At 41.3% G+C, this 18,925-nt stretch overlaps 2 protein-coding genes across 2 annotated transcripts in view; one reads left to right on the top strand and one right to left on the bottom strand.

The window, feature by feature from the left end:
- Positions 1-11,289, bottom strand: part of C1H5orf63 (chromosome 1 C5orf63 homolog) — a 28,134-nt gene extending 16,845 nt beyond the window's left edge. Inside the window, exon 1 of the mRNA XM_036740982.1 lies at positions 11,219-11,289. The gene's annotated coding sequence lies outside the window, so the exon portion shown is untranslated. The remainder of the gene's footprint in view (positions 1-11,218) is intronic.
- A 3,293-nt stretch (positions 11,290-14,582) lies between these two features.
- On the top strand, positions 14,583-15,089 carry LOC118834962 (receptor expression-enhancing protein 6-like). Its single transcript, XM_036742419.1, has one exon. The coding sequence runs from the start codon at positions 14,583-14,585 to the stop codon at positions 15,087-15,089; it is 507 nt and encodes a 168-aa protein (XP_036598314.1).
- Positions 15,090-18,925: the final 3,836 nt, after the last annotated feature.

Raw genomic sequence — 18,925 nt, 5'->3', positions numbered from 1 at the left:
GGTCAAAACAGCAAGACCTCACAAGCTTGCATTGTGCTTATGTCTTTTGGAATCTTGTAAGTCTCAACTGGCGACCTTTCCAGATCACTGCTTCTGAGGGACGTACTCAGTGGTGCGGTTGGTGGCCACGACAGTTATAGGCAAGTTTCAATAACAGCAGACATCTGAGAAGAAGTCAGAAGCCTGGAACCCAAAAGATTAAAAGACTAATTTTGTTCTAATGCTTGTTAATGTTAATGGCAATGGCACATGATGAGTAAAAAGAAATGGGGTAGCCAGGTGGCAGAATGCGGAGAGTGCTGGGCTTGGGAGTCAGGAAGAATTAAATGATTACCTGAGGCATAATTCTGAAAAAAAAAATTTAACCTCTCTATTTTCTTCATCTGTAAAACGGGGATAATAGCACCTACTTTATACGGTTGTTGTGAGGATCAAATAAGCTGTCTGTAAAAGCACTTTGCAAAACTTTCAATGCTATATAAATGCTAGTTGTTGGTACTATTAACTCCCCTCCTCCTGTATGCCATCCCCCAAAATCCGCTAGAATATTGACTCTGCAGCTGGACCAAAGCCAGAGCAGGCTATTCTCACTTCAGATTACACAACGATGCTCAGTACAATTACAGTGTAATGGCTGCAAAACTGTTCTTGAATGCAATGAAAACTGTAATTATATAGCTGGGTTCTGTCACATGGTAGAACTGAGTTTAAAAAGAACTTAAATTCCTTCATCCCACAAAAAAAAATTGAGTGAAAATGGGATCTGGCTCTGGGGAGAGAAACCACGTTCACAGAGAATGATACTGACTTCACATTATCCTCCATAACCTGAAGAATCTATTCCGTTTGAAGAAGCTTAGACTACTAATGCCACCATGGAAAATAGGCAATTGCATTAAAATATCTTAACCGTACAGTACAAATTTATTCACTAAATTACCTGTATGCTCCTACATCTGCAAAACAGCCTTTTGCAAATGCCAAAACACTCATCTGAGCTGTATTTTACCACATTCTTGCTCATTCCAACTCATACTGGTTAAAAAAAAGTTAGAAATTTAATAGGCATCTCACTAGATAGGGATGGAGAGATCTAAATAATGTAGCCTTGGCTTTAAACCATGCTCTCTTCTTTTACTTCACTGTCACTAACTGTTAGTATATGAATATAAACGAACAGACTAGGTGTCTTTGCATTCTAAACCCCAGATGTGCCAAAGACCTGTAATGCAAAAACCTCGTAGCTACTAGGAAACCACAGATTCAGGCTGGAAGAGATAGCCATTGTTCATCCAGGCCATCCTCCCCCTAGTCAGAAAGCCCACACTTTAAACCCTCCCAGTCATCTAAGAATCTACTGAGGGATGGGCCTGAGGCTGCTCATCAGGGCAACTGCTAAATTTTCAGTGTGAGCATTTATACTTCCAAAATTGTCAAATGCTACAAATGTAGGCTTGATTTAGTGAATGTTTATAGTCTTAAAGTGATGAAAAAAAGCTAATAATGCAGATTAAATTTAAGTGTGTCTTGAGTAAATTGTTTCCCTACAGAGAGCCAGTTATTAAACATTTATCACCATTGAATCTATCTTTTCAAAAAATCTAGAGGAAATTCTACAGCCTACTTTTGTACTCTACTCAATGTGCAACACCCTTAATGACATATGAGAGCTACAAGGCATCTTAGAAATCACTGACTCCGACTTCTGGGTCATATGACCAACAAGATGTGATATTAGCCATTTTCTATGATCCTCACAACTCCTCAAACCTCTCCAGAACAGAAATCATGCAACAAAAATAAAGCAACTTCATCTATCTCCCTGGGCTAGAACACCAGAACCCAAAAGAGAGGAACAACTCTAGAGGGTGGAGCCAAGATGGCAGCTGGAAAGCAGGGCCTTGCTTAAGCTCTTCCCCAGGTCCCTCCAAACACCTATAAAGATGGCTCTGAACAAATTCTAGAACTGCAGAACCCACAAAATAGCAGAGGGAAGCAGGGCTCCAGCCCAGGAAAGCCTGGATGGTCTCTGGGAAGGGTCTATCGCATGGAGCTGGGAGTGGAGCACAGCCCAGCGTGGGCCGCGCCAGGACCAAACAGACTAGGAGCTGGGCAGAACAGGCGGTGGGGCCCTGAATCATCGAGCTGTGGCAGTTACCAGACTTCTCAACCCACAAACGCCAAAGACGACAGAGAAGGTTAGTGAGAAAAAAACTGCCAGGACAGAGTGAAAGGAATTTGCAGTGAGCCACCACCATGGGGGTGGCAGAGGTGGTGCAGCTCTGAGGCTGCTTCCAGAGCTCCAGCTTCAGTTGCTTCTGGGCCCAGGCTCACCTTGTGGGAGGAATTAAGTGGCGGATCAGAGCAGGAATGCGGAGCCTGCTTGGATCTGGGCCGAAATCCTGGTTGGTGGTTCTTGGGGGAGAAGGAGTGCTGGTGTGGCAGAGTTTGCTGTGGAGAAGTAGCTCTGAAAACAGCAGCACAGCCCCTTAAGCTTAGGACAAAGTACTCTCTACTTTACAAGCAGTCATACCCTGCCAAAAAGCTCAATGGTCAAGTAGTTGTCTGGGAACATGGCCAGGCAGCAAAAACAGACTCAGATTCAGACTCAGACTTTGGAATCTTTCCTTGGCGACAAAGAAGACCAAAACACACAGCCAGAAGAAGTCAACAAAGTCAAAGGGCCTACATCAAAAGCCCTCAAGAAAAATATGAACTGGTCTCAGGCCATGGAAGAGCTCAAAAAGGATTTGGAAAAGCAAGTTAGAGAAGTGGAAGAAAAACTGGGAAGAGAAATGAGAATGATGCAAGGAAACCATGAAAAACAAGTCAATGACTTGCTAAAGGAGACCCCCAAAAAATACTGAAGAAAATAACACCTTAAAAAGTAGAGTAACTCAAATGGCAAAAGAGCTCCAAAAAGCCAATGAGGAGAAGAATGCCTTGAAAGGCAGAATTAACCAAATGGAAAAGGAGGTCCAAAAGACCACTGAAGAAAATACTACCTTAAAAATTAGATTGGAGCAAGTGGAAGCTAGTGACTTTATGAGAAATCAAGATATTATCAAACGGGACCAAAGGAATGAAAAAATGGAAGACAATATGAAATATCTCATTGGAAAAACCACTGACCTGGAAAATAGATCCAGGAGAGATAATTTAAAAATTACTGGACAACCTGAAAGCCATGATCAAAAAAAAAGCCTAGATATCATCTTCCAAGAAATTATCAAGGAGAACTGCCCTGATATTCTAGAGCCAGAGGGTAAAACAGAAATTGAAAGAATCTACCAATTGCCTCCTGAAAAAGATCCCAAAAAGAAAACTCCTAGGAATGTTGTTGCCAAATTCCAGAGTTCCCAGGTCAAGGATTAAATACTGCAAGCAGCCAGAAAGAAACAATTTGAGTATTGTGGAAACACAATCAGGATAACACAAGATCTAGCAGCTTCCACATTAAGGGATAGAAGGGCTTGGAATACGATATTCTGGAGGTCAAAGGAATTAGGATTGAAACCAGGAATCACCTACCCAGCAAAACGGAGTATAATGCTTCAAGACAAAATATTGACTTTCAATAAAATGAAAACTTTCAAGCTTTCTCAGAGAAAAGACCAGAGCTGAATAGAAAATCTGACTTTCAAACACAAGAATCAAGAGAAGCATGAAAAGGTAAACAAGAAAGAGAACTCATAAGAGACTTACTAAAGTGGAGCTGTTTTGCTTACATTCCTACATGGAAAGATGATGTGTATAATTCATGAGACCTTTCTAAGTATTAGGGTAGTTGAAGGGAATATACGGATAGATATATGTGTGTGTACACACACACACACACACACACACACACACACACACACACACATATATATATATATATATATATATATATATATATATATATATAATAGCCAGAGGGCACAGAGTGAGTTGAATATGAAGGGATATCTAAAAAAATAAAATCAAATTAAGGGATGATAGAGGAATATATTGAGAGAGGGAGAAAGGGAGAGATGGAATGGGGTTAATTATCTCACATAAAAGTGGCAAGAAAAAGCAGTTCATTGGAAGGGAAGAGGGGGCAGGTGAGGGGGAATGAGTGAATCTTGCTCTCATCAGATCTGACCTGAGAAGTGAATACCATACACACTCAATTGGGTATCTTACCCCACAGGAAAGTAGGGGGAAGGGGATAAGAAAGGGAGGGCAGATGAGGGGAAGAAATAATCAAAAGTAAACACTTTTGAAAAGGGACAGGGTCAAGAGAGAAAATTCAATAAAGGGAGACAGGATAGGATGAAGGGAAATATAGTTAGTCTTTTACAACATGACTATTTATGGGAGTGATACATGTGTGGCCTATGTTGAATTGCTTGCCTTCTTAGGGAGGGTGGGTAAGGAGGGAAGCGGGGAGAGAATTTTGAATTCAGAGTTTTAAAAAAAGATGCTCAAAAAAAAGGTGGTTTTGCATGCAACTGGGAAATAAGCTATACAGGCAATGGGACATAGAAATCTATCTTTCCCTACAAGAAAGTAGGGGGAAAAGGGATAGAGGGGGAGTGGAGTGACAGAAGGGAGGGCTGACTGGGGAATGAGGCCATCAGAATATATGCCTTCTTGGAGTGGGGGGAGGGTAGAAATGGGGAGAAAATCTATAACTCAAAATCTTGTGGAAATCAATGCTGAAAACTAAAAAATATTAAATAATAAAGTATGGCATTAAAAAAAAAGACTTCACCTCCCCCCCCTCAAAAAAGAGAAAGAAACAACTCCATGAATTAATTCCCGATTCTTATTCACTCAGCAAATTCAGAACATGGTCCCGGCAGCAAAGCTGCAACAGTTACCTTGACGAACAACAGCCCTCACACTCTGACATCTATTATCTGTCAAAAAAATGTATTGAAGAAATTACTCTTAGCACTGCAGAAATATTCAGTGTTACAAAAGAACTCTGCAAGGACAGCAGAAATCATAGCCTAGCAAACATACATTGATAAAATAGAAAAAGAGAATTAATGAACTGAATATGCATTTCTAAAAATTAGAAAGTGAAAAAAAACCTTAGAAAGCCAACAAAGAAACAAACCTAAAATAAACCCCAAAGAGGAAATATTAAAAATTAGAGGAGAAAGATGCATGGAAAACAAACTAAAAAAAAACCATAGAAACCATAAATAAAAATAAAAGCTGGTTCTTTAAAAAAGAAAAAGCTAATAAAATTGACAAACCCTTAGCTAATATGATAAAGGAAAGCAGAAAATTAAATCAATAAAACATCAAATAAGGAAGGTGAAATCACAAGAAAATCAGAAAAAAATAAAAATAATCAAAACCTATTATGCACATTTATATGATCACAAAATGGAGAATACAAAAGAAATAGAATTACTTCAAAAACCACATCTAAACCAAACATCAACTAAAGATCTTAAATAACCCAGTTTCAGAAAAGAAAATGGAATTAGCTGGAAAGGAACTATCAAAGAAAAAACTCCTGGTTCTGATGGATTAACAAGAAAAGTACATTAACCTCAAAACCTTGCCTAATATATCATTCAGGTTGGAAGAAATTCACATTTTTAAAACAAGCACTACAACAAAACTGATTTTACATTCAACAAACTGTTATATCTCTCAGCAACCATAATGACTCCACTTCATAATAAACAGGATTCTAGTTGAGGAATGTTCTATAGCCTCTTCAGTAGAGCTTAATCACACACGGTCTTGTACTGGAGTTCTGTGTTCATATTTTATGGTTGGCACTTTGCTGTTAGTTCCCCAAGGGTACTTAAGTCTTTTATGTATATATAAGTATAGTATATATATAGTATATATAGTAAAAGAAACAGAGAAGTAAAGCTGGGGGCAGTGCTAGTGGTATTTTTCCTCAAAAGGCCCTCATTTTATCTCATTCCTGTCACAGTATCCATTTGTTTTGCCTTGGCCTATGGAGATAATGTTATCTTTACTTATACAGCAATATGTGGCAAGCAAAGTGGAACTTTTTGCTGTTTTTTCTTTTGGAGTGCTTCTCAGCACTGTTGCAACCAAATGCCTTTGATTGAGTCTTGCCTTTGTTTGAATCGAGTCTTTGATGGAATCAAGAGACTTTGATAACCTGCTTAACTCAAAGTCTAGGTCACATGATTCACATGGTTGTGATGCCCTCTGTGGGCTGACCCTGAAAAAGTAGATATATACTCTGAGGTTAGCATTTTGCTTTGGGATTCACTCATTCGAAGAGTGTTTGTGTGATTTGGCCAGACAAGACTCTAGGTAGCTGTCAAGAAGCCCCTCGGCTTTGAAAACGTAGATGTTGGTGCTTCTCTCTCTGGTAACTATGTATGTATTGCTATGGACAGACAGAAGCCCTGTCTGCTATGTATTATTTGCTCTGTTTATATAATTTCTGCTTGTAATTTCTGTTTGTGTTTTCTCTGAGGTTCAAGGTGTTGACTTTTTCCCCTAAACTAAGTGAATGATATATGTCTGTTTAATTCAAGTGAGATTGTAAACCCATTTAAGTTGCTTTCCTTCAGAAAAGCAGATCAAAGAACATGTGCTACCAGCCCTCCTGTGTGCTGGTGTTGTTGGTCTTACACCTCCGCAGCCGCTGCTAGCAACATTTTTGTTACATATGTATATATTGAATCCTAGCTTCAGATATGGGGAACCTTACCCAGATCTTCTAGAAGTGTCTAGCCTACCTACTAGAATAAATGGTGGTGGCACCATTAATTCATTCAACAAGCATTTATATACCAAACTTCTAAGGCTAGTGTCTATGGACTTCCAGGACACTCCCCTTCTTTACTCAATGAATTTGATGTCAGGTTCGCAGTCTTTTTCTCCTTAACTCCTGTTCTTCAATGTACTTAAACATACACATTGAAGGGGGAATTTCGATATACTTGATACACCCTCAAGCACCCTAATCTCATAGTCACATGTAATGCTACTTCCTCAAATATCCTAACCTCACTGCTGTCTCACCCTCCCTCCCTATACCAAATCTGTTGCCAGGGTCTATTGATTTTGCCTTCAGACCATCTCTCATACACTAACCTTTCTCTCCTCTGACAGTGCTACCATTTCAGTGCAGGCCTTTAACAAACTCATACCCGCACTTTATAAGACTTGAATATTTTGGTGGCTGGTCTCCCTAACACAAGTCTCTCCCTACTCCAGGCCATTCTCTATTCAGATATCAAAGTAGTCTTCCTAAAGCACAGGTCTGACCACGTCACCCTCCCTACTCAAAAATTTGTGGCTTCCTATCACCTCCTGGATGAAATATAAAATCCTCTGTTTGACACTGAAAGCCCTTTAAACCAGCCTCAGCCCCGCCATGCTTCTAGTTTTCTTACACCTTATGTCACTCCCCACAACCCCACCCTCTACTCTATGATCCTGTGACACTAGCCTCTTTCTGTTTCATGAACAAGATACTCCATCTCCTGACTCCAAGCAGTTTCTTGGCTGTCCCCTCCTTCCTGGAATGCTCTCCCTCCTCATTTCTGCCTTCTGTCTTATCCAGATCCCCTCAAATCCTAGCTAAAATTCTACTTTGTAGAGGAAGCCTTTATGGATTCCCCCTTAATTCTAGTACCTTCCCTTTGTTAATTATTTCGAATCTGTCCTATATACAACTAGTTTGTGTATAGTTGTTTGCATGTTGCCTCTCCCATTATATTGGGAAGGCCTTGAGAAGGCCTTTCTTTGTATCTCTAGAGCTGGCCCAGTGCCTGGCACACAACAGGTATTTGATAAATGTTTGACTGACCGACTTTTACATCAATGAAAGTTCTATCCTTCAGTTTACATTTAGGAAGTAGAGATTCAGAATGTGAGTATCACCTATCAAGACATCTGTGGGGCCAATAGCTAAAGGGAATTGATTTTCAATTAAGTGTTTTATCTCTCAGGTCACATTTAGACTTTTCTGGATCAAGTTTTCCAAAATATTAAATGAGGATGATAATTCTAAACTAGTTCCAGTTGTTTGTAGTGAGGGGAAAATTATAATATCTCATGAAAATAAAGTGGTAGGAAAAAAAAGATTTTAAAATATGGGTCTCAAATACAAAAAGCTCCATTCCTAAGCTGGGCTGGGTCATCCCCTTCTTAGGTAGTTAGATGCTCCTCTGCTCCCGTGCCTCACCATACCGGCGTCTGAGCACAGACATCCACTGGGCTTTAGCCCCTGTTGGAGTTCAGGATACGCAAACTCCAATGGAGTTCAGGCACCCCACAAATCTCAGCCTCCCTGGTAGCAGGGATTGCATGCATGCACCACCACAGTAGGCTCATTTCTTATTCTCTTTACCCTTATTTTTATTTACTCTTATTCTTTTTATTTTAGTTAGTCTGGCATAATGGAAAGAACACTGGCATTGGAATCATTAGAACTAGGCTAAAATCCCAGCTCAATTATTTGCTACCTCTTTTCATGAGGCTCTGCTCCTTTATCCTATCAAAGATTTTGTCCTGCCAAACCCTAGCCTTCTATTACTCCTATTCTCAGCCTTTGCTCCTACTGCTGAACAAAGCTGGAGAAAACTCACAAAACCTACAGGTTTGTATTATATAACCTCAATTGGCCCTCACTGTGTAAAGGCAATCCTTTTATACTTCTTTGATTCACTATCTCATTCACACAATAGCTTTTACAAACTTATTCATACCTCCTCAAACCTCTCCCTCCTCCTACCCTTTCAGTTGAGAACCTTGCCTCATATTTCACTGTAAAAACAGAGACTATTCACAGAGAGCTCTCTCCAAACTTCACTTTATATCACTCAGATGCCTTCTGTCACTATCTCCTTCACTTTTTTTTTGAGGGGGGAAGGCAAGGCAATTGGGGTTAAGTGACTTGACCAAGGTCACACAGCTAGTATGTGTGTCAATCTCCTTCACTTTTTCACATGAAGAGGTACCCCTTGCCAACACAAATCCATCTAAATGCTCCAGCAATTCCCTTCCATTCCATTTTCTCCAGCTGATGCTTCCCTCTACTATCTCTGTCACTCATCATCAATCTTTCCCTGTCCAGGAGAAATTGGTTGCTTCCCTACTGCCTACAAACATGACTGTGTCCCCCCGTCCTCAAAAAACTCTCACTTGGTCTGTGTCCATCCCACCAGTTATCATCCTATATTCTTCTTGCCCTTGTAGATAAATTCCCTGAGAAGGCCATCTACAATAAGGGCCTCTATTCCCTTCCATCTCACTCTTTAATCTGATGCAGAGTGAAAAGAGCAGACTTCAGAAAATACAAATATATACAAAAATAATATAAATATAATATAAAAAATATAAAGGAAAAAACTTTAAAAGACTTGAAAACTTAAAAAATGAAATGGCAAACCATGATTCCAGAGGACCAAAGAAGCGTGCTACCCACCTTCTGACATAAACGAATGTGATGGACTTAAAATGTAGAAGGAGATATGTTTTCGGACATGGTCAATGTGGGAATTTGTTTTACTTGACTATGCTTATTTTTATATGGGTTTCCTCTTATTTTTATTGATGTGGGGGGGGAGGGGTGGTAATGATAAATACTTGTTAGTATATATGGGTTGATAGTTATTTTTTTATAAGGCTGAATATTTATGGAACTGGTAAGGTTCTGGGTTTTCCCTCATGCTGTTTGGCATGAGGTAGGAAATTAGAGGGGAAATAGCCAGCTCAATCATGAATACATTGCAAGGAGCATCCAGCTGCCTTGCTATGCTTATGTTGCTGAGGTTTTCCAGTATATCTCTTGCTTCCTCTAAGCAAGCATTTGAAATAATTTTGCTCCAATTCCTTACATTTAAACCTGGATTTGTTTGGTGTAGTCAACCAACTAACAAAAAGGGTTTTTTTTTGTTTTGTTTTTATTTTTTTCCATCAATCTGCCAAGTTTGATCATGTGTTATCATTTTATAGGAATTTAATTAAACCTAGAAAGGTACATTACCGAATCACCGATGGAAGCAGGAAGCTAGAGGATGAATAAGAGAACTATGATTTCTACCATGATTTAAAGGGTGGCTTTTCCACTTTTTGTTCACTTTTTATGCCATTTCTATATCTAAATATCTCTATATACATATACAGGCAGCTAGGTGGTGCAGTGGATACAGTGCCAGATCTGAAGTCGGTAAGGTTCACATCTTCCTGAGTTCAAATCTGGCCTTAGACACTTAATAGCCTTGTGACCTAGCCCTGTTTGCCTCAGTTCCTCCTCTGGAAAATAAGCTGGAGAAGGAAATGGTAAACCACTCCAGTATCTTTGCCAAGAAAACCCCAAGAAAGATAAAGAATGATAGATAGTAGGGATGGACGGATCAAGTGAGATTTCGTTTTAGGATTGGGGAGGCCATGGGCATGTTTGTAGGTAGTAGGGAAGCAACCAAGTTCTCCTAGACAGGGAAGGACTGATTATATGTGTGTGTGTGTGTGTATGTGTATATATATATATATATATATATATATATATATATATATATATATATATGTATATGTATATATATATATATATATACACACACATATGAGAAAGAGAGTGAGAAAGAGAGTGAGAAAGAGAGAGAGAGAGAGACCATCAAGTGGAAAAGATAGAATGGAAAGGAATCACTTGTGCACTTGGCCCGCCCTTTCCTAATTCCCTGATTATCTGGTTCGAAACCGTTTTCATGCAACAAGGGTAACGTGCGTGTATGTACACACGTTAAGTACATACATACATAATGTCCCCCTTCCAAAGCGATTAATGAAGTTATGGCTCTCGCTTTAATTAAGTTCCCCCACAGTGTTAATGCATAATCGAAATGAACAGAGAGGGTTATGGGAAGCCTGCAGAGTGGGCTGTGCTTTCCAGCCCACCCCTTCTCATCTCCGTCTCGTCCTCAGCAAGGGGATCCATAGTGTGAAGGCGGCGCGGAAGAGCCTCCGGTACTGCACCACGAGAAAGGGGCTTCCTGGTCGGGGGATGGGGGAGGGAGAAGGCGGAGTACGTACTGCGTGGTTTCGGGAGCTGCAGTCTGGGCTCGGAAGGACCACAGATTAAAAAAAAATGGGGACAACAACTCAAAGATCGGGGAAAATAAGAACGAGCCAATCCTGGAACATTCACACGAAAGGAGCCGTGCGAGGAAGCCGAGGCCGGGCGGAGGTGCGGCCACCTTAGCACCCGCTGCCTCTCCCAAGCTAAAGCACTACTAACCTTTGCTACTGGTTTCAAAGTCGGCCGCTTGTTTTGCTTCCTTTCTTCCACGGGAGCTTGCTGACTCTCTCTGGTTGCTGCCCCTAGTGGCCACACATAGGAAATGAAGCATTCTTGGACCCGCGTCTCCTGGAGGGGACAAAAAAGGGTAAACCTTTGAGGTTTTAGAGATGGAAGGGACTTGAGAGATTGATTATCTTTCCTGTTCATTTTACAGAAGAGGAAACTGAGGCCAAGAGGGATGAAGTGGCTTGGCCAGGGCCATGCAAATAAATAAAAGGCAGAGCTGGCATTCGAATCTAGGTTCTCTAGTGTTATTTCCACTGTAGGCCGCTTCTCATTTGTCATTCTCCCTGGGATTTCAGTTCTACCCATTATTTACCTGGTCGTTGCTTGAACTGGCAAAACCTCCCACATCTCCTTGCAGTTATTTCTCTTCTCTCCTCTTGCCCATGGTTTAGATTTCAAATTTTTCACTTAAGATGGAAAAACCTAAGACCAAACCAAAATCATAACCCTGAATAATAAATGGTGATGCCTTTCTGTTTTGATTGACTTCTTATTTTTTGCCCTCTTTGAGATTATACTGGCTTAGAAGGTAAGGGCAGACACTAAGCAAGCAAAGTGTAGAAGATGGAGTACAGGTCTTTGAGTCAGAAGACCTAGGTTTGAGTCCCACTTCATACAGTTGTTTTAATGATCAAATAAGATAATTATATATATATATATAAAATATATATATAATATATAAAGCTCTTTGCTAACCTTAGAGTACTACATAAATGCTAACTATTATTAATGTTGCTGTTATATTATTACTGATTGTCTGGAACACCCTGATCTGTAAACTGAAGGACTGAATACAGACCGTGCATCCAGTGGTCATTTTAAAGCCACAGGTATGCATACATACACAACACTTACATGAGGCAGACTAATATAGTGGATGGAGAACAGCCTGGGAAGCAAGAAGACCTATCTGTGTTGAAGTTGCACCTCTAACATGCTCTAGACAACTCTAAGACCATAAGTTGTAGAGAAGGAAGTGACCAGCATTGGTGTAAGGAATTTCCTCAATTTCTTCATCTGGGAGTTCTCTATACTAGTGAAATCACAGGTCCCATCCATGTCCTTATATATGTGACTTAATATGTAGTCTAAATGGTTGCCATGTGTTTGTTGTGGCTACTGCTCTGAATGGCTTGCTTTACCCACTTCAAGGAGTGCTTCATGATTTCTAGTCTCTGTCCTTTGCTCACATGATTACCCTGTTGCCCGGAATTTCTTCCCTCTCTCCCTTATCTTAATATCACATATCTAGATCTGGAAGGGACCTGAGAGGTCTAAACTTCTTATTTACCTAGGAGTAAACTGAGGCCCCAAAAGGTTAATTGATTTACTTCAGGTCACAAGGGTAATAAGTATCTATCCTTAAAAGCCTGAGTCACATGTCACTTCTTTCAAGAAGCCTATCCAAATTCCCAGAGTATCTGGTTGAAACCTTTTTAGTGTAACAAGGATAAGAATTTTGTGCATTTAAACTTTATAGCCATCTCCTCTTTTTACCTAGGGCCTACCACAATGCTCCGTGCGTAGCAAGCATTAGTAACTTTAACTAGATGATCTCTAAAGTTCCTTGCACCTTTAAAATTCTGTGATTCTGACCTAAATATGTTCCATTCTAGCTTGCTGTGGTCACTCAATGAATATTCAGCAATAAAAAAAATCTCAGGTATGAATCCCCAATAAAACAGAAAAGTTATACTTAGAGTCCATAACTTTGCTACCGGGCCCCAAAAGTAGCTAGAGCAGAAGCCATACCCCCTGTGGTATACAGATACAACAGGCCCCAAATTGGCATTTTTTTCTGGATACGACCTATGTCCCACAGAAGAACAATCTCTGGAGACTTGGGTTGGACAGGCGAGAGTATGCCTGGGAACTTAAAAGGCCCCTGAGCCAGAGGAGGTTATGATATTGACAGCACCTATGCGGGGGGGGGGGGGGGGGGGGGGGGGGGGGGGGGGGCGGGGGGTTGCTGCAAAGGCAGGGAATACCTTAATAGAGGCAAAACCAGATATTGCCTGACAGAAACGTATACAAACTTTAGCTGTGATGTTTGAGGGGAGAAGATGAGAAGACCCCACGCTAATTTTGTTTCTAATACTGTCCAGTGCAAAGGAGATAAACCTACTGAGTTCCTCCTTCAGGTAAAAAAACAAGTACTGAGACTGATATGGATAAGGCACTGTGGATCCAGAAAATTACACTACAGAGATTGTCCCTTGTATATCTGATGTCATCAGATCAATGCAGACAATATAATTAGTTATATAAACAATTACATACATTAATAAGCACTGACTTTTGAACCAAAAAGAAGGAAAGGTGTGTGTGTGTGTGTATGTGTGTGTGTGTGTGCAGTGCATCTGAAGTTCATATAACAGTCTTGTACTATACTGTGTTTGGGCACCTAGACAGTACAGTGGATAGAGTGTGGGGTCTGGAGTCAGGAAGATTCTTCCTGAATTCAAATCTGGCCTCAGACACTTACTAGCTCTGTGTAACCCTGGGCAAATTACTTAACCCTGTTTGCCAGTTTCCTCATCTGTAAAATGGGCTGGCAAAGGGAAATGGTGAACTCCTCCGGTATCTTTGCCAAGAAAACCTCGAATGGGGTCATGAAGAGTTGAAAATGACTGCACAGCAACAACATACTGTGTTTACTGCACCATAAGGAAAAAAATCCCTGTTCCACATTTTCATTTAGTGCAAAAAATCAGATTTCCCTCAGTGTTTCATGGTCCACTGTACCTGCTGAAACTGTTGTACCCTCTTGTACCCTAAACATGTGAAGACTTCCTCTGGTAGAACGGGTCGATGAGAACAATTTGTTCCAACAGCCATGTAGAGTGGTTAGAGCTTGGTCAGACATCAAGGATGCCGCAGACATCTACTGCACTTTTGTATTGCCATTGAACTTCTATGACTCTGGAAGAGAGAGTGAAGCTAATGACTTTGTGCAGCTCTGCCTCTCTTAAATCCAATTCAAGATATCACCCTGTGATAACATTGATCCTCTTGGAAAATAAAGACAAACAACACCTGCTGAAACCACGGTGGTAGTTGACTATTGCACTAGCATTTCAATTTTTTTTTTTTATTGAAAGCGCTCAAGACAACAGTTGCAGGACCAGGAGGTTGGAAGGAAAGAAGGAACGAGAGACCTGAGGAGTGAAGGTCCTGGGAGCCTGGAGGGGGAGACACTACCAGCACCACTGCAAAGCAACTGGGGAGACCTGGAGGTCGCCCCTTGCACATGGGTCCAGTCATCCTCTGTCCCCACCCGGGGGTTCCAGGAGCCATGAGTAGCTTGAGGCAGCACTTCCAGAGCTTCCTGGAGCAGAAAAACATTGTCACCAATGTACTAGGGAAGCTGGAGATCTCCGGAATCAAAAAGTACTACCTGGCTACAGGTTCAATTGACTTCCCGGCTCTCTGTCTCACATTAGTCTATGGTGCCTCACTGCTCTGCAATCTCATTGGATTCATCTACCCAGCATATGCCTCCAACAAGGCCTTTGAAAGCCCCAGCAAACATGATGATACCATCTGGTTAACCTACTGGGTGGTATACAGCATATTTGGCCTAGCTAAGTTTTTCTCTGACATCTTCCTTTTCTGGTTCCCCTTCTACTATGCAGAGAAGTGTGCTTTCTTGCTATGGTTCATGCTTCTAATAGCCTGTAATGGCTCCCAGATTTTGTGTCATCACCTGACCTTCCCCATCTTCCTGAGGCACAAGGCTTCCATAGACAGCCTGGTGATTGACCTGAGTAGGAATGAACCCTGGACACAGCGGCCGGTCTGACCTGGGAATCAACCAAGGCAGTTATGACTCACCTCCAGAAGAACAAGTGAAGAGATCAACCCTGAGCCAGAGGCTTCAAATGACTTGACACCCTCCTCCCAGCCCCCTCAGTATCAGGGATCATGGACCCCAATCCTGGCCCATGTCTAAGCAGCTGACCCCTCCCAGCTGTACATCTCCTTGGGTTCTAGGGCATTAGAGACATCTCCCCAGTCTGGGAAATGGAGGGGTCATGGAGGCACCTCTGCCCATTTCAGTTCCACCACCACCTGCTATGGGCCATGCTTGTGCTCAGATTGTTCTAAGTATACCATTATCCATCTACCTCCGGCCCCCTCCACCCACCACTGGCCTCCCACAGGACTTTTGATGTGTCCTGGCTATTCCAGCTGCCCATGTATTTAAAAAAAAAGTCATACAGAGAAAGTACTCAAGAATCGTTTTTTAAATGTTGTTAAACACAATAAAAACATTTTATGTTTTTAAAAAAATCTATGAAGACACAGAAACCTTTGCAAACAATGACTGTGGTGAGACTGGTACTCCTGAGCTTTGAGGATCTATATAATTCGCAGGGCTCAACATCAGCAGGCTCCAAAACTTCTAGACTGTGGGCCACAGGTGCAAAGCAGGACAACAGCCCACTTGTGATGAGCTGCAGTCATAGAGCCTGAGACAAGTGGGTGAGAGGGGTGGTACTACACAGAGAACTAAGGGAATGGGAGGCACAAAAGCCTAACATAAGAACACCTTGTTGCAACAATTTGGCTAGCAGCTGCTGTGGGGGTGAAAGACCAACACAAGCCCAACAACAAGAATGCCGCCAGCACAGGTTCTTTTGATCTACTTTACTAAGGAAAGCAATGTTAAGGGGTTAACAATTTTATTTCAATTCAACATGCCAATATCATTCACTTAGTTCAAGGGAAAAAGCCAGCACCCTGAACTTCAGAGCGAATACAAACAAATTACAAAGATACATTATAAACAGACTAAACACAATTCATAGTTACCAAGAAGGCATCAACATCTGGGTTCACAAGCTGCAGGGCTCTTAACTACAGCTGCCCAGAGTCTCCACATCAACACCCCACCTACGGTCCGTATAAAAAGAGAGAACAGAGCTATTTGCTTGGGGCTCTCACTCCTGGAGGGGTGTTGGCATGGGACTCTGGGCAGCTGCTCTAAGAGCCTCCTGGCTTGTCAACCCAGATGCTGATGGTTTCTTGTAAAGCAGATCAAAAGAACCTGTGCTGGCAGCGTTCTTGTTGTTGGGCTTGCGTTGGTCTTTCACCCCCACAACAGCTGCTAGCCAAATTGTTGCAACATACTGCTATCAGGTAATCATCAGAGTAATAGGTTCATCTTTTGTGGATTAGATGGTCACACTTATGTTGGATGTACTGGCAAAGGGAATGCTGCTTTTGTCATGAAGAAGTTAAAATCTTCTGATACAGCTTTGGGAAACTGGAACAGGCTCAAGAGAAAGAGGACATCCAGGACCCCAAGGACAGTAACATTGACTTTATCATGAATTCCTTATGGGCCTATTCCACTTGGACTCATGTAGGACCTCATGTAGAGATGATGGTAAAAATTGAAGATGTGGACTCCAATGCTGCTCTAGACAGTGAATCTCAAGTCACCATCATTTCCAATCTTTTTTCATGACAAGTAATTGTGTAAAATACCTTTAAAGCCCATGACAGGTCTTGGACTTGGTAATTTGAGTGATAAAGAACATCTCTACCTGCAATAAGTTGAGATGAGCTTGAAATTTCCCAAGGAAGTTGTTGGCAACAGAAAAGAGGACACTGGCTTTCCAGTGGATATTCCAGACCTTCTAATACTCAGTGAATGTCAGCACTGCTTGGAACTAATTCTGGTTTTCAAAATTCTAGCAGGATACTGCAAGCGACAAGCTGAGATCCAATACTTGCACACTTTGACTATCCATGCAAACTGTGCTAAGGCTCACAGGCAGACAGAGACAAGAGGTTCCAATGGACATCATGTGAGCCCTAACCATCTACCCTCTGTGCTGGATCCTGAGGTATTTGACTTTGGGGACTCCTCAGTACCTCAAGAGTAGAAGAAGAGGGTGAGGCTGGAACTCAGCAGTAGAACAGGTGTGTTCTAATTGCATGAATGGGATGTGGGATGTGCTTGAGATGCAACTCACAGAATATACCTTACTGATTCCCAACTATTCAGAGAAGATTTAAGATTCTTATAACTATGATGGAGGATCTCAGAAACTATCTCAAAGAAATACTGGTTAATGACATTATCGTAGAAACCAACCCCTCTTATGCATCACCCATGATGGTGATGCCTAAGAAAAATAGAAATATACAGTTGTGTGTTGATTAGTGAACTTTGAATAAAAGGACTAAAGTAGACCAGTACCCCATGCCACAGGTGCGAGCTGTCCTCGATTGTCTGCTAGGTAGCCAGTAGTTTGGATTTGCACAGTGGGTTCTACCAGGTTTCTGTCTGAGAAAGACAAAGAAGAGAGTACTTTTGTCTGTCCAAGGACTTATAAGTTCATTGGCTGTTGGAAAGCATACCCATATAAAGCAATTGAGAGACTGGGCTGTTTACAAAATAGCCCCAGAGGACAGAGGGGGCCCTATGCAGACTACGTACCACCTATTGCCCATAATAGATTTAGTCAGACTTTCTAATGAACAAGCTGAGAGAACTGATGGACACCCACCTAGAAAAAAGCTGAGAAAAAGAGACTGTCAACACACAACTGTATCTTTCTATGCAAAGCCTTTCTGACCTAGGGATAGACACAGAAAACTATGCATCCAGTGAAGGAAACTGTACTATTTCAGGGCAGGAGAATTGAACCCAGGGGCAACCCCTTTCCTGCCTAAAACTGCTATAGAGACTCATGGGATAGAGATTCAACTCACAGAGCTTGAAAATACTGATAGCTAATGTGGAATGGTTGTCAGCTCAGGTGTAGACACACAAATCTATAATGATCCTGATAGTCAGCCCATACCAACTACTAGCTCTTGTATAGGAGCAGGGAGATCAGTCAGTGAGAAGAGAGCTAGACCTATTAGACCAGTCACTATGCTAAGTTATGATATTACAGGTAAACTTGAAGATATAGTTACACATATCTCTAGGCAACATACTAGAGATTGCCCATGTGAAAAGTGCCTTGCATGTAATTGCATATGTTTACTGCTGTAATGTGAATTATTGCATGTTTAATCGTGTTTGTTTTCTATTTTGCTATTATGCTCATTTGGTGTTAGGTTCATGCTTTAGCAAGATCTGTTCATTGTTTTGCTACTGCTTATAGTGAAGTGGAATTTTATATGTAGGTCTATTAATGTTGTACCTAGCAATCTTGCTTTGTTAGTTAACCATGCTCAATGCTTTTAATCGATTGCTGTGTACTATGAATATTTATATACTTTCACAATGTGCATGTGTTATATCCTATATGTAATTAGGCTTGTTGTCACTGTAATATCTTCCCAGGTAACAGTGTCATATCTACTGCATAATTATTTAATGTGCATTTGTTTGTTTCAGATTCAACAGTGTGGTTACCTGGGAAGCCAGGAAAATCATCTTTTATTTTATTTTATTGTGCTGGTGTTTATGTTTATACCATTTACTTACAGGTTTTGGACTTGCCCTGGTTGATCTTGCAAGGGACCTAAAGGTGTTTTGGTCCAGGGGAGGAATGTAATCTCACTCCCAAAGCCCATTGGTATGGGACTCTCTCCTTATTTGTGGAGCTCAATGTCCTATGCCCGTTTGAGGGCTAGGGGTGGGGAGAGTTGGTGAGAGCAGGAAAGAGGGGA

The sequence above is a fragment of the Trichosurus vulpecula genome, chromosome 1, assembly GCF_011100635.1.
Source record: "Trichosurus vulpecula isolate mTriVul1 chromosome 1, mTriVul1.pri, whole genome shotgun sequence".
Taxonomy (NCBI): Eukaryota; Metazoa; Chordata; class Mammalia; order Diprotodontia; family Phalangeridae; genus Trichosurus; species Trichosurus vulpecula.
The sequence above is the reverse complement of the archived record's forward strand: the minus strand, read 5'-3'. Positions and strand labels throughout refer to the sequence as shown.